The following is a 16,680-nucleotide window of genomic DNA, read 5'->3' as shown; positions in this document are numbered from 1 at the left end:
CAGAGAGAAAGTATATGATGTTGTCTTGCTCCACTGCTGTCTTATTTCTGATAGTATAGGGCTTGTTAAAAAATGAATGCCACTTTATTTCAGGTATTTCCAAAGAGGCAGCTGCTTCAGTGAAAGAAAATAAAACCTTTTTCTAAAGTCAAAGACAGAAACGTTTCTCTTGAATCGCTCTTAGCCTTGTTAATGTTACACTGTCACAATGTCTGGATGGTAGCTAGTCTGCTAGTAGTCCCAGATTGAGGGAATGGTTGAAATGAAATATGCAGAAATACAGCTGAGTATTGTCGTGAATACACAATTCCTGTGAATTCAGCCTTTTTTTTTTTTTTTTTCCCCCTACCCCTACCTAATTAGTCATCCATTACAAGTTAGTTTGGTCATTATGGTTTATTGCTAGGAAATCAGTTGTCCACCTCTATAAATCTCCAGTCATCTCTGTCTGGCTCAGGAATATTTAAGTGTCAGTCTCTGAAGGTTTAGGAGATAGCAGTTTAGTCCACGTTTTCAAATTCCTGCTGATGTGACTGAATTCAGTGATACAAGATGTTTTATTTTCTTGCCCACCTGAGAGTGATTATACAGCAGTTCCTCTATTAGGAAAGGTCACACTAGTTATGTCAGGTACATCCATAACTTTTAAAATATGTTTATAGCTGGTGTCTGTTGTAGTTACAAGGACCGTGATACATGTATGAGCATCTGATTGTGCATCTGACAGTTACAAAATGTGTGAGGATCCGTACTAGAGACTGGGGACCTGTCAAAATACTAGCCAGTTAATCAGAACTTTTAGTACATTAGATGTTCTGACAAAAACAAAACCCCTTTTGTTTGATCTGAATGTTTTCTCTCAGGAAAGTTCATTGCATTAATAGGAGAAAATACAAATGAAAATTATTGCCAGGCTTTGGTTTACTGTGCTGTCTGGGTTGCAGAAACCCTAGTATTTGTTATTGAAACACATGTGGGGGTTTCATTTTTTGAATTTTGCATCAGAATTTCTAAGTTAGGATAGCCTTTCTGAGACATAAAACCCTTGTTCTCTTTTCTGTATCTGTTATGCTTTCCTAGTCAGGACATTTTTAGGAGCTATAGCCTTATTATTTTTCTATAATGGAAAACAAAACTTAAAATGGAAACAAAACTTAGAATGCTCACTCTTGTTTACTGTACTTCATTTACTAATGGACACTAAAAGCTTCTCTGTTTCTAATAGACGGGATTAATGGTTTGGGAACATCATCGCATAGGAAGTTTTCCAGGCTCAAAATATTCAAACAGTTGAGTTCTCTGCTACTGTTAGCTCTATAATAGATAACTTCAGACCTTAAATTATATTCCAGAACTGGTGAGATGGTTAAAAATATGCTGCAAGGGATTTCCTTAAAAGGAGAAACCAAGGAGGAAGGAGCAGGTGGATGGGGAGGGGACAATATTCTTTTTAGGAGTGATCTACATTTTCAAATTAATGTTTAGGTTTAGAGGAACTCTTCTTTTGCATATCCATCTCTTGATAAAATTTAGTACAGTTTTAAAATACATTTAGTCTGAGACTTCAGTTCCATAGATAGATTAAAAATGAGTTGTCAGGTCTTGCCTCAGATTCTTTCTTCCCTCCTACTTGGAGGAACAGGAGCTCATCATGCTCTGGGAGGAGCTTGCTGATGGTACCTCAAATTTTCACAGGTTGTGGATAGCACATAGACTAAATCAATCCCTTTCATGAAACATACGGGAGAGATTATCAAGGTTTACAGAATTGCGCTTGCCTGTAGTCTGTGGTTCCCCCAGCGCCGTTGGCTATTCTCACAGGAGGCTGAAACAAATAGCAGGACCAGAAGGGCTTGGGTTCTGGAAGATTCACATCGTGCACCCACTAAGCGTTCTCTCTGGATTAATCCCAGGTCTCCTTTTTCATTCTCTCTCCTATACTTTAAGGCCCACCACTGCACTGCCCTGCACCTTGCTGCCCTGGAGCTGGTGCACAGTTCTGCGTGGGCCGGTTAGCCAGGTGGACGGGGTAAGGGTTATGTCCTCCCTGCATCCCTCCTGGGGCTGGGAGTGGCGACATGATTTTTGCCTTTGACCCTAAGATTTACAGTCTCAGGAGCTGTAGAAATGCAATTACTTTAAATCGTTGTGTTTCTCTTCGTGCTGGACTCCTGGTTTAAAAGCTAGTGGGAGCAAAATCAACGCTGAGGCAGCAAAGTCTGCTTTAAGTATGAAATGTAGCAAAAAGCTACTACCTTTGGTCCCAGAAAGGATAGGAGGCAATAGTACTCCTCTTGCTTACAGGAGAAACTCTTATGCCTGCTGGGATATGGACAGGATGGGGCATTCCAGAGGCACAGCCAGTCCCAAACATCCCCCTGCAATGATGGCTTGGCTGCTCCCTGCCCCAAACTGCAGCTGAATGGCACGGCCTCCTCCAAGGAAGCAGAGGAGTAAGTTGCTATTAACAACCATAACGACCTTATCAGATCAGTCTCGGTTTCAAAGGGGTTCTGCCACTCTTCCAGTAGCTTCATGAAAGCTGGCATCTTCTTCCTTTCCCCCAAGGAGTTAGCATTTCAAACAAGTCTATTTAACCAAGAAGCGGACAAGGTTGAAAGTCTTTATATTGTTTAAGCTTCACCTTTACTGGTGACCCCAGAAGGATGAATGTGCTGTAGGGCAGAGCTGAATATTCTTTGAATCCTGATGTGAATTTCTGTCTGAGAAGGCTTTTTGGTGGGGTAGGATCTGCAAATCCTTTCTAATTGCTCTCGTTCTTATTAAGGGCAAAAGCCAAGCTGTTTTTCTTTCCCTCAAAGTAGAATCTCAGGAGGAAAACAATTCTGGCAAGCCTTTTGCCTCCAGAGGCTGCAGTCCCAAAATGCTTATTGTTTCATAGCTTTGCAGTGGGAAGCATCCCCTGTTTTGCTTTGTGCTCTGAGACATTGTCTAGTGTTCCCTTTTTATTTCACAGAGTTCTAAATTTATGAGGGGCATTTACTGCCTCTGTCGTGATAGACAGAAGTCTAAGAATCTTGGAGGCTAGATGAACATAAAGCTTTCACCATGCACGGGAGTCTGGGCTTTTCTTCGCATCGGATGACTAGCATTCAGGTCTCTTTTTGCTACATTGTAGCTGGGGAGAGAATTTATCTGGGAATTTTACTGCCATATTTAAATATGCTTTCACAACACTGGTTACACCAAAGCTGTGATCTGAAGTCAAATCTTAATCTTCAGACAAGCGAAACCCCAGGACTTCTTCCTGCCTTCCCCACTGAGTATGTGCACCTGACTGCTGGAACCTAAATGCTGGCAGAACGTCAGCTCTTCTCAGCCAGCTTTAATTCATGTTTATGTGCAAGGTAAATAATGACACATACAGAAATGCTGTCACTTGCTAGCTGAGAAGCTGAAAAGAAGTTTTAAAACTGTCCCTCTGTTCTTGGTTACATGATCACTACCGTTCCGTGCCAGAGTAAAGGCAACCAGCTTAGTTTGCAATGGGGCGACAAAGATTTAGACTCAACAGCTGTTGACTTCTCTCTCTGCTATGTATATGTAACATTCTTTGTGTCCTTATTTTTAAATTATGTGAGTGGGATTTACAGAATTGTATAGATTCATCCCTATTTCGTTGCATTTGCAAAATTCCAGTCAATATGCTCCAATCTAGGAGCAGGGTTTGGTCAGAATTGAGATTACCACCCCAAATCTGCTGCATTTTTCACAAAGCAAAGCTGTATCTCATAAAGCCTGAGGAATATATAGCTTGGTCAATTTAGTATTGTTGAAGCATTATCGGTGATCTTCTGCTTCCCATCTGTGATTCTGAACTCTGCATCATTATGTTGGTACTTCATGCTCCCCACTCCATTAACATTTAGGAGGTGTAGTAGGGGCCAACAATTCACCAAGCACAAGGAATTCAGCAAGATTACAGGATTGGCTTTTACAATTTATAGTTTAAAAAGATTCACTGAAATCTGAGATGCTACATATACCTGTGGGTTTCTTTTAACTGGTGAAGATAACTTTAAAGTGAAACTACTCTGTATTTTTAGAAAGAATTGCTGGATTACCAGTTTTTTCCAAGGAGGTTGAGGTAGTTCTTGAACACTGCTGACAATTTATAAATTCTTTCCTTTTTGACAATTAAAACTATAATTGTTTAAGATCAGGCTGCTCTAAGTTTGCATCAAGAATGCAATATAAAATACTGTAAAGCCAATTTCTTACTATACAGCATTATATATCAACACAAGACGAGGTTAGACTGACTAGTGTACAAATGCTTTCTGGAAGAATGAGTGGTGTGAAAGGCTCAAATATTTACTGCTGTGGATTTTGGAATGTAATTGTTCTGCAGTATGCAGTCCTGTTATATTTGAAAACATTTTACTTCTCTGGTTAAATATTGATTCTGTTTACTATTTCAACATTTTATGAATATTTTGTTTTCTCTGGAGACTTTCTATGCGTTTTATCAGCTGAATAAATGAAGTAATTCACAAACCAACCGCCTCTTGCTCTCGATGGCTTTAGGGGACCTTGTCATTCCCTGTAGCCTTTTCTCAGACCCAGCTGTGTGGCTCTGAAATCACTTGGCTGGTAATTAGGTATTTATCAGATTGTTTCTGAAAAGGGATGAGACAGTTATCTGACACAATTATCTTTGAAAATTGAATCCCTCTTTTCTGGTACTGCTGAGGACATTCAAAGATACTGCTAATGTTTAAAGCTAAATGCCTTTGAAAAACCCTTGCTTTTTTAGATCAGGTATAAGAGAGGAGTCAAAATACATTTAAAGGATTATTTTTTTTTTTAACCTTTCAGGCACTGGATTTTCTTTCTATCTAATGTTTCTTTTCCATGTGACTGTTTGGAAGTCCTTTTGACAGCAAATACTTTACTTCTTCAAACTTACACTACTTAATAGTGTTTGCACACTGACAATTTTTCTTATGCATCAAGAAATTACTCATTACATCAAGGCATTACTAATGATATCCTTTTGCATATTCAAAAAGTGATGAGTATGTTGCTCTAGAAATTGAGAAACATGGTATTTCATATTGGGAAATCTGCAACAGATACAGTATTCAGTTTTATCCAAACATTCCCTCGAAAGACTTAGTAGTTGAGACACGAGTCATTGATTTAATATGCCAAAGGGCAAAAAGAGATAATACATTGGTTATGTAAGATATGAGATGGTTCTTGATTTTAGATCATTGCTTGGTTGTATTTTCAAAAAGCAAAACTTTTTAACATTTAGCCAGCTCTTACAATTTGTCTATTGGAAAACACAGAACTCATTCCGCTGTTACTCAATTAGTCATAAATTTAGATTAGAGTGCAAGCATATTCTTACTATTTCAGAGAGACAGCATTGCTTTTAACAAGTTTAAACCTTTTTGAAGGAACCTATTTAAGTCTGAACAGAAGATACTTCCACCTTTCATTTGTATAAACTCCTTTTGCACATAAGTGATGCAAGAATTAAGGATCTGATATAATAGGAGTAGAGTACCACTTTTTTTATTATTATTATTTCTTCCTGACATTCACAAGTAGAAGCATCTCTAAAGGGGAATTTCCTTTTTACTTTTGTCATGCTGTTTTCCAGACTTGAGAAACAATGAGAAAATTTTATATCATACATGTAGCTTTCTTCTGAGTAGGCATAGACTGGTATCTGGTGCTTGGCAGTCTTGTGATTTGGCTTCAGAATCATGTTGAAGTTTGGTTTCAAACTCATGTTGTTGAGACACAGTCAGAAAAAAATCATCTCACTAAAACAGGGCAAGACATTTAAATGATAGTAACCTCATAGATAATCTATGAATTTTGTTACAATTTCTATTCTAATAACTATGTGCAAGTTCTTTGCAGACATCCTGCCTTAGTCAGCGATCCAGCTACTAACCGAGAATTGTCGGGGTTTTTTCCTTCCCCTCCCTGCTTTATACCTCATTTTGTCTATAGTGCCACATCCAAATCCAGCTCTGAATTCAATTAATTTTCCCATAGGGTTTTCCATAATGCTGTTACTATAGGTTTTGCTTCACATTTCCTTGTTTGCCCTTGTTAAGAGATGGTCCTCAAAAATGGAGGCCCAGGTTGATTAATGGTGATACAATTTTGAAAAATATGAAATTGCATTTAAAAATCCCCAAACCAAACCAACACCAAACAGTCCCAAACAGATGTTTCGAAAGTCTTGTGTTTTAGAGTTATGTGGAGTGAGTGAGCTGAAGCTCCTGGAGACTGTACTTCTGCTCCTTTGGCAGGCTTCTTTATAGAGAAATTTGGTGTTCTACCTGTGAGAATGCTGCCAGGCAGCCTGGCTACAACTGGGAAGAACAACCCAAAGTGTTACTTTCCTCTAGGTGTGAAGCACAAGTAAATTTTAGTAGATTAGAAATGTCTCTAAAGCTACATTCCTATTCCTGTTGCCCAAGCGTTTGTGCATGTGCCCACACACTGGAAAGCTTTTAGCTGAGGCCTTCAGATCTTTCCTTCTGACTGTCTTGTATGGCTTCTTGAGAGTTATGACACAAATATCTTCACTTCTCCCCTCTCTTCTCACAGCTTTTAGCTGTATCAGCAGTTTCAATGGGGAAAAAAAATAATAAAAAAATAAGCTAATTAACAGAATGATGTCACCTTCTGGATTTGAGGAAGGTTTTGTCCAATGAATCCACTGGTGACTGATATCAATTACCTTCGGCCCCTGATTGCTCCCCTGAGAGTGACTGAACAAAACTTGCAATAGCAGGTCTGTGCAAAACAATAGTTTGCAAGTTAGAATTGATTTTTGCTTTCCAGGGGAATAATCAGCATGAACACAAGCACTGTGATGGCAGGCAATGGCTTACGATGTTGCATAGCATATTTAAGCGTTAGCCTGTCTGTATGTTCTGCTTACCTGTGGGATCATAAGGTTATTTCTCCAAAAATGTCATCACGAACCTCTTCAACTTTCCATGTTTGACTGTGCATTTAGGGCTTTTCACAGGGTAAGTGATTTTCCTAGTATTTCTAGCTTTTTTAAAATTATTATTTATTTATTTAAAATCTTTTAAGCCCTAAAAGACAAGCCAGCGTACTGTTTCCATCCAACCAGCCTCTATTCCAGGACCATTTGATGCTGCTGGCTTTCTAGTCACTCTAACACTACAGCTTTCCAGCATTTTGTAAGTAGTTTTCGGTGAGAGGTAGCTTTCCCTCCTTCTGTGCTAAATACTTTATAATACTGTATTTCCTGAAACAGTATATGGATTGCTGATTTTGGTGTCGCGGTTCCTGAACAGGATAATCACAGCTGAGGCAGGGAAGAGATCTTTTAGTCCAGTGCCCTACTCAGAGCAGGGTCAGCCAGGGCAGGTTACCCAGGACTGTGTCTTGTCAGCTTTAGCATATGAGGATGGAGCCTCCACGTTTATCAGGGCTATCTATTCCACTGTCCAATCACCCTTATATTAGAAAGGTTTTTTTCTTATGTTTAAGTGGAATTCCCTGTGTTTCAGTTTGTGTCTTTTGCCCTGTCATTGGACACCGCTAACAAGAGCCTGACTCCCTCATTTTCATTGCGTCCGAGTAGGTATTTATCCACATGGATCAGATCTGCCTGAGCCTTCTCTACTCCTCACTGAACAGTCCCAGTCTCTTCCCCACGTGACAGATACTACCACCCCTAAATCATTGTTGTGCCCCTTTGCTGAATTTGCTGCACGGTCGGTCTTGTACTGGGGAGCCCAACACTGAACCCAGCCCTCCAGGTGCGGCCTCACCAGTGCTGAGGAGAGTGGAAGGACCACCTCCCTCCATCTGCCATCAGCATTCTTCCCAGAGCTGCCCAGGATACCTTTGGCCTTCACTGCAAGGACACCTTGCTGACTCAACTTCTTGTCCAGCAGGAACCCCGGGTCCTTCTTGGCAGAGCTGTTTTCCAGCCACTTGGCCTCTGGGGTGTACTGGTGCCTTGGGTGCAGAACTTCACCAGGTGCAGAACTGGGGATATTCCGTTGAACGTCATGAGAATGCCCAGCCTGCAGACATCCCTCTGGATAGTGGCACAACCATCTGGTGTATCAGTCACTCTGAGTTTCGTGTAAACTGCAAACTTGCTGAGGGTGTGTTCAGTCTCACTGTCCAGGTCACTAGTAAAGATGTTAAGCAGTATTGGACCCAGTAGCAACCTCTGGGGTATACCACAAAGGACTGCTCCCCCACTGGACTCTGTGACACTGATAACAATCTTTTAAGCCTTGGCAGTTCAGTGAGTTTTTAGTCCACTTCACCTTTTGCTTCTCTAGTTTTTACTTAATCAGTTTCCTTAAAGGGTCTTATGGAAGACAGTGTCAAAGGCCACTTAAAGTAGAGATAAACACCATCCACTGATCTCCCCTTATTCACTAAGCCAGTCATCTCATCATAGAAGGCTTTCAGGTTGGATAAACAAGGTTTCCTCTTCATAAACCATGGTGGCTACTCCCAGTCATCTTCTTGTCCTTCCACGCCTGTGGAGATGTTCTCCAGAATAGGTTCGTACATCACCTTCTCAGGGATCGAGATGAAGCTGACAGAGCTGCCCTTCTCTGGATCGTTCATCCTGAAGATATGGGTGACGCTTTCTTCCAGCCCTCAGGAACCTCTCCTGATAGTCAAAGCTAGTCAGAGTGGCCTTGCAGTGACGTTGGCCAGCTCCCCTTGTATGTGTCTGTATGTGTACATACATGGTGTATGTGTCTGGGTACTTTAAGTGCTCCCTAACCTGATCCTCCCCCACTGAGGGCAAGCCTTCCTTAGTCCAGACTGCCTGTCTGCTTTCAGAGGCCTGGGATTCCAGAAGGCTGGTCTTTCCAACAAAAACTGAGATAAAGCATCAAATACCTCAGCCTTTTTCATGCCCTTTGTCCCAAGGTCACCCACCTCATTTTCCCTGGTCTTTCTTTTGCTGCTGATCTACTTGTAGAAGTCCCTCTTTGCTGTCCTTCATATGCCTCACCAGCCTGACCTCCAGGTGGGCTTTGGTTTCCCTGCCCGCAGTCCTGCATGCTCAGGCGGTGTCTCCGTGTGGCTCCAGGGACAGCAGGCAGGGACAGCAGGGAGCAGCGAGGGCTCAGCAACCTCATTTGGCTCCTTGAGAGAGACACCAGCAGTCTGGTGCACCGGCAGGGGCGGGAGCCTGTCAGCTTTCTCCAGTGCCCCCAGTTCACAGCACAATTGGAAATCATTGTGTTACAGTTAATGGTGTTAGGGTTGGCTTTTTGTTGTTAGTTTGGTTTGTTTTTTGTTTTTTTTTTTTTTAATTTCTCTTTACACTCCACTTCATACCTTGCATTGCACGTTTATTGCATTATGAATGTATTGCTTCCTTTACACAAGAATCATGTTCTGTCGCTCACTGTCTCACTTATGTACTCCTCCCTGAGGAAAATGTCTTTGTTAAAGTTGTCCCTTATTCAAAATTAATCTCGGTTTATACAGCCAGGCGATATATATAGCCACATGAAGCAATTAGCAGAACTTGTCATAGAGATTGTTTATGAGACTGAGACTGGTGGCAAAAAAAATGTTTCTTTTGCCCTAAGTTTGGCTCCTCACGCCGAGCTGTCATGTGTAGGCAGCATAGTAGAGGGTATTTAGGGTTTAGGCTACAGCTGATGCCGCTTGCCCGTCTGTCAGGCTGATACTGCTCTTTGGGATTCTGCTGCAGTCTTTCAGTACAAGTGGATGAATGTGGCCAAAGCTTTTTTTCTTTTTTTCTTTGAGTTCTATTGGGTGAACTATTCCTATGGTACTGCTTGGGCAATAAGTATGCTATACAGAGAATCACGTCAGTTAACATCTAGGTGAGATAGTTTTACATATAAGTTTGCCACCTGCCAGCCTAGAAATACAAATTGAGCATATTCAACCTATTACTAATATTATTATTTTACTCTTGGTTTTCTCACTGCATCAAAAAGAAACAAAAACAAACCACAGCTTAAAATAAGTAAATAATCTGTCTTGCATCATAATTGTTACAACTGACCTAACAAACAGTTGGTTCTAAAAAACCAAATGTTCTGGAATACTAAAAGATTAAATAAGGGGAGCTTCATGAATGCCTGCTGAAACTGTCACTGAAAGGATCACAGTCCAGGTCCATAGATACTTTATACCGATAACTACTTTGGTTTAAATCGCTTTTTTTTTTTTTTTTTTTTTTTTTTAGCTACTTTGATCTTAGTAGAGTTGATTTACTTTATAACAGAAAGGGAGCTGGCCTGAATTTTTTCCCCCTAGTTCATCAACCCATTGTCACTCTTGCTCTTAAGTGGAAACAGTTGAGGCAATATATGGCAGTGCTTCCTTTCCCATCCTCCTGGAACCCCAAATAAATTTAGTTTAACAAAGACAGGATGTTTAAAATAGTAGAGGGATGTTCTTAATTTCAATGGTATATAACTTTACTGATTATAATGCACAAGAAGAATAAATCCAGAAGTAGTGTCAGTCTAAACAGAGATGACTGGATAACTGGGTGTCCAACTGATGGACATTAGGACTTCGTAAACAAAAGGATTGAAAGTACGGGAAGGCCTATCCCATATCAGCAGGCCTAACAATGCATGACAAGCTTTGGAAATGTTCTGCATTCAAATTGAGGTAACATTGCTTCAAAAGGAAGGTTTTTCTATTTTTTTTCTCCTTTCAGTGAAATTTTTCTAGTTTGGTTACCTGGGAAATCAAAATTCTGTCTCATCCTGTAGGTAAACAATTTTATTTAGCATAATATTTTCCAAAGTGCATAGATTTTATAAAGGGAAGTTATTTTTACAAGTGAGAATCTTAATTACCTGGCTTTTGTGTCCTTTTTTTACAACTCAACACACTGTCAAATTTAGTCTTACCAAGCTGGTTACTATTTCTGACAGAAGCAACAATATTAATCAAATTGTAAACAAATAAATGAATAAATAAATAAATCCAGCATTGGTTTTTGTCTTGTCTTTGCTTCTGCTGCTGGATGCTGCACTGGCTATAGTAATAAATAGCACTATACTTGGGAAGTGCAAGAAAATAATTGATTAGACCCTTTCCCTGCATTTACCATAGTGCTCCTTTCCCCTCTGGGTTTGTGCAGTTTAATTTGCCATTGATTATTTAATGATTATAATGTCATAGAGGAACCAGTGTTTATCTTCATTGTGCACTGTGGGGCAACACATTGGACCTGAATCTTTTCCTGCACATTTTGGTGTAGATCTGCTGTAGTAGATCTGTGTAGTCATTTGATATGGAGTTAAGTGAGGTCTCAGGCCAGCTGAAGTTTATATGGCAAGTTCATCCTTTTTCTGTCACTGGCAACATCTAATTAGCATCAGTCCTTATTTGCAATATTAGTTTTCTATTTCAGACACTGAAGGACTAATTGCAGAGAAAGACCAAACACAGAAACAGTTAGCTCAGTTATTATAATCAAAAAAGTTAAGTGTTATGACGCTGAGAAGTTTGTGTATGAATAGAAGTATATGTGGCAGATATTTCACAGGCTTTTACTGTGTTCTAAGGGAAGCAGCATTTTAAATTGCCAGCTGGATGCTTTGGGTTGTGATACATTTCTTTGAGTTTCTTCCACAATAGTGTAGTACTTGAATTGTGGGAATGTGGCAGTAGACTATGATAAGAAAGTTCTTATTTCTCTTCTGCTGAACTCAACTTCTATCTGAAAACCATTTTCCATTCTGATGACATCTTTTTCTACTTTGTCTTTTTTGTGATCGGGGCTACTATTTCAGAAGAAAGCGCTATACTCTGAATATAGTGGATTAACCTTCTATTCAGAATTGTTTTCATATTAAATTTATTTGGCTTCGTTAAAGCCATCATCACTGAAATTTTCTGTAAGAATAATGTTTTTCATAACACTGAAATAATTTCAGATTTTAGAATTAAATATCATATTTCAAACATAAACCACATGTAGAATTAGAGGGTAGAAAACATTTTAACAGCTGGGCAGTCATGGTCTGAGCTCCCTGTGGGGCTCTGTCTCATACAAAGGGATTACAGAGAAGCCTTAGTCTACCAAGTAAGTAAATGGAAGTGAGAGGTATGGAAAAGAAAAAACTTTGGATTTATACATGGGATGCTGTCAAAGATAGGGCAAGTGCCACAAAGTATGTTCCTAGGATTTATCTCTTCCCAGCGCCCCACCCCCACCTTTATGGTTGTAGTGGGTTAACCTTGGCTAAAGAGCAAAATTTATTGCTGATTAAAATAGACTTGGATGGTGAGAAAGACAGGTAAGAATTAAAAAGTTACCTCCCCTCCCCGTTTTTCCTAGGCTCAACTTTACTCATTCATTCCCAACGCCTCTACCTCTGCCCACCACCACCCCCGGAGTGGTGCGGGGGGTTGCAGAATGGAAGGTTGTGGTCAGGCCATAACAGCTCCTCCCTGCCTCTGCTTCTTCCTCCTCACATTTTTCCCCTTCTCCAATGTTGATACTTCCCTTGGGCTGTGGTCCTTCAGGATAAAGGTGCTCTGGCACAGGCTCTCCATGGGCTGCAGCTTCCTTCAGGGCACATCCACCTGCTGCAGCCTGGGCCCCCCCATGGGCTGCTGTGTGGATATCTGCTCCAGCATGGCCCTCTCCCTGTTCTGCTTTCACCTTGGTGTTCTCTCTCCTGGTTTTGACCTTTTTTTTTTTCTTTTCTTTTTCCCTGTTCCTCTGCTTATCTGGCATTTCCCTCTTTCTTACACAGACTTTCCCAGAGGCACCACCAGCCTGGCTGACCGGCTCAGCTTTGCCCTGCACAGGGTCTGCTGGAGCCATTTGTGTCTGGCACAGGCAACCCCTGGCCTCTGCTCTAAGAGCTCACCCTGCAGTACCACCTCAACCAGCACCTTGCCATGTAAACCCAGTACAATCTGGTTCACAAATAATATTCTGCCTCCAGAATGTGTGATATTAACACCTATGGAGATCAGTAGGAGCTGTGTCCTGCCGCTGGATGGGAAGACTTAGGCTCTTATTAAATCAGAGTCCTTGAATAATTTTGCTACATGTATAATGAAACGAGTCTTTCATGTTGACTTATAATGTGAGGTCCTCACATTATGATGATGAAGTAAATCCTTAACTGAATAAGTTACTTTTCTTTCTTTGGGGAACAAAATTCAATGGGCTGCCTCATCAGCTTTGCATTAGAAACAACATTCAATCTTGTATTTTCAGACAGAAAGCAAAGAAGAGGAAGCTATGGGAATGTGAAGCCAAAGTGGTAAATAGTTTTCTAAAGCAAGCCTGCATTACTGTACAGAGAAAGAGATCAATATTCTAAAGGCCCAAAGTTACAAATCCTCATTTTGTTCTTGTAGTTATATTACGAATAGCATTTAGAGCAGCGTGTAACACCTTGGCCATTAATTGCCGTAAACTCTGCCGTTAAGAGCTGTCAAGCTGTTTGCAACAGAAGAGCAGCCATACAAGTGATCAGGAATATTAGAAGAATGGGAATGGAAGGAACTGGGTTTTTGTGTGCAGTGAACTTGAAGTGAGAAAAATGAAAGGAAATACTTTGTCGGATTCAGGTAATAGCAGTTGTAGGAAATGGAGTATTAATATTTCTGGTTGCTAAGATAATAGAAGTGCAGGTGTAACACAAGAAGCAAATGTAAAATGCACCATGTGTAGGTGATTGAATCTATTCATATTTAACTTTTTTTAACATCCGCAAGTATCAGATGATACTGAATACTCCCACTAACAATGCAACTCTTCTATATGTAGTCATCAAGTATAGGTTTATATTATATTAGGTTTACAGCTGAAAAATCTCTGTCCCAGCAGACTTGAAGTGACTGATGGCACCGTAAGTTTTTTCACTGTTAAGATTCTGTCTGTTGGCATTTAGCTAATACAGGAATTGTAATCCAAACTGTTCATCTCTTGAGTATACATTCTTAACTACAAGGGGAACGAGTATGAGGAGAGAGAAATGAGAAGTGCAGTTGTAATGTTATCAAAGTCTGATGTACTCGTTTGTAGAGTAGAGCTTCACGCGTCAGCCTGCTTCAAATTTACGGTTGTGTTCAGCAGTCTCTAATCGTTGGTTAGGGTCAGGCAATTGTGCACATCTAGTAACTTGACAGACTCTTAAAATACTGTCTCTTTTGTTGACAAGAACTTAACATGAATCCCAGATACTGTGCAATATATGGGACATTGCAGTCATGTGCATTTTGGTTTCTATTGAGTTAAAGGCCCTTTTCAAAAAAAACAATGCAAAACAAAGAAGAAGAGAAAACCCCCAAACTCTAAACCTGTTGATTTACAGATTGTGCATATTTAATTAGATTGTTTGAAAAACATCTTACTGTTTTTAGAAACCTATGGTTAACTAAAAAACACTGTACATTTTTTTGAACCTGTAGCAGGAAGACATTTTGCACAGGTCGGTATGCTGTAAACAAGGCCTGAGGAGTTCTGACAAAGTCTGTACTAAACACTAACATATCTGAAGTGTTAGAAATGAGTAGGATAGGCAGAGATTATTTTTCAGCAGTGGTGGAATTGTAAATAATTTTCAACCTACAGTTGTAGTGATCAGAAAAATGAGTCTAAAAGTCGCATTTTGATTAAAAAGATATTTTCTTTCATAAGATTCCATTATTCTACCGGTCAGATGAAAATTTTCTGGTCTTAAGAATACAGAAACTCACCAGAAAGTTGCTGTAACTGTTCCAATTATTACTGGGCAAAATTATCCCTAATCCTCATTCAGCAAAAAACCATGCCATAAGAAGTGGACTAAAGTTTTAACCTTGCTTATATAGAAAACTGAATAGTGTTGAAGCATTTTCAGCGTAGACAGGTGTTTCAGTATGTCCTTGAACTGAAATGGATTAAATCTATACTGAATTATATTGCTGAACTGAGCAAATTCTTTAATAAATTGACCAAGCAACAAGCATCACATTAAAATACACATGTGCACTATGGGGTTCCTCATGCCTCCCTTTAAAACACTTTGGGCTCATTTATATTCTGTTTGTGGTTTGCAATTTCCTAGAAAATTTAGCATTATTTTAATAGCTAAAACTATTGAAACCAGCATACTTCAAAGAGCTACACTGGGCAAAAATATTTGGAAGTACCTTAAATTTGTCATTAATTTGTCTGTTTTATTTCTGTTGTGTGTTGCAGGTGACATTTATGTTAGCGCTGCTGAGCTGGTGTAATGCAAGGAAGGACACATCATGAAATGGAAACATTATCCTTTTCTCGTCATAGTAGCTGTATTCAGCCTTTCCAGATGCCATCAGTTACTGGGTCAGCTCATTCCAGGTAGGTACCTTTTATTTAAATATAATTGTAAAAGTTTTTACGGATCATTTTTTATGTCGTCCATGTGAATATATGCATGTATATTCCTGATGTTCTCTCTCCATGTATTAATGTGTGTGTGTGTAGGTAAGAAATTTATGAGCATATCTGCATCTATAAAACACAAAATTTAATATGTACTGTGTTGTCTGTGTTGCAATGAGTTGCTTTTTTCAATTGCAAATTAAAATACAGAAAAAGAGTGGCCTAAAAATACAAGTACGAGAAGGTTAAGGTGGCTATTAAAGCATTCCTTTGATTAGCAGTATTGGTGGAGAGAAGAAATACAGAATGCAGGGGGAAGAGACTTGACTATCAAAGAGAATAGGAAATCTATAGAGAACCTTCCTGAAGAAGAAAAATAGCAGCAACTGTGAAATAGGTGAAATGCGGTGTTTTCAGTGAAGGCCTGGAGATCAGGGATTGTCCTGATGTTTGCATATGGCAAGCCTTACTAGTGCAAAGAGTAGGAAGCGTGTGTAAATATGGCAAGATACTAACCAACTTTAAAGAGAAGGTGGTGGTCCAATAGGTAACCTGTATCAATCCAGTGAACAATGCACTTCTATTGCAGTAACATACAGGAAACAAAATCTGTGGTGTTGTGTTGGGTTTTTCAAAGAATAAATCTGTAAAAACAGCTTCTGAGTCATTCTGAGTTGTCTTCGATATTTGTTAGGGAAAACCCAAACTAACTTTGATCAATACTGCTAATAACGTACAACCTTGTAGTAGCATGTAGGAAAACTCGATGACCATAAAAAAAAAGAAGTGACATACTGATTTTTGGTGGGTTTTTTTTTTCTGCTTTGAATCTGAATAATAACATAGAAGACTCTACTGGCTCGATTTCTAAGTTGAGTACATCATGTATGCAGAATTTTGTGGCTATACAACTGTTCTCCATATATCTGTGGGCAACTAGTTCAAATGTAGACTACTGAATGAAAAGAACAAGGAAAAGGTGTTGGTTTTTTTTCTTTCCTTCAAGGGTTTGTTGATCTATAAGGTTCATGGAAAGGAAGTTAAGGACATGAATTTGTATTTCTTTCTCCTCCCCCCCCCCCCCCCCCCCCCCCCCCGCCTTTGTTGGTTTCAAACGTATTATGTAGGAGATGCAAAAAGACTCCAGAATAAAGGAAGGTGTAAGTTAAAATTATCATTTTAGAAGTTTGACCTCAGACGTCAAACATAATTTCAAAGTAATTTACCTGTCACACAGACATCTACCTCTCTTTTTAAAAGGAATGCCTGCAGATCTGAATATCTTTGCATGATGGCTACCTCCA

At 39.7% G+C, this 16,680-nt stretch overlaps 1 protein-coding gene across 2 annotated transcripts in view; it reads left to right on the top strand.

Annotated features, from left to right (window-relative positions):
* ROBO1 (roundabout guidance receptor 1) overlaps positions 1–16,680 on the top strand; it is a 742,961-nt gene that overhangs the window by 76,926 nt on the left and 649,355 nt on the right. The window contains exon 2 of one of the 2 annotated variants that reach the window (XM_080374482.1): positions 15,212–15,352. In XM_080374482.1, the coding sequence (XP_080230608.1) occupies positions 15,265–15,352 (88 nt within the window). In that variant the 5' untranslated portion in view covers positions 15,212–15,264. Of the gene's footprint in view, positions 1–15,179; positions 15,353–16,680 lie in introns of those variants that run through there. The other variant, XM_080374481.1, reaches the window with a different exon arrangement.

The sequence above is a fragment of the Falco punctatus genome (genome assembly GCF_963210335.1).
Source record: "Falco punctatus genome assembly, chromosome: 2".
In the NCBI taxonomy this organism is placed as follows: domain Eukaryota; kingdom Metazoa; phylum Chordata; class Aves; order Falconiformes; family Falconidae; genus Falco; species Falco punctatus.
Note: the sequence above shows the minus strand (reverse complement) of the source record. Positions and strands in the feature narration are given on the sequence as shown.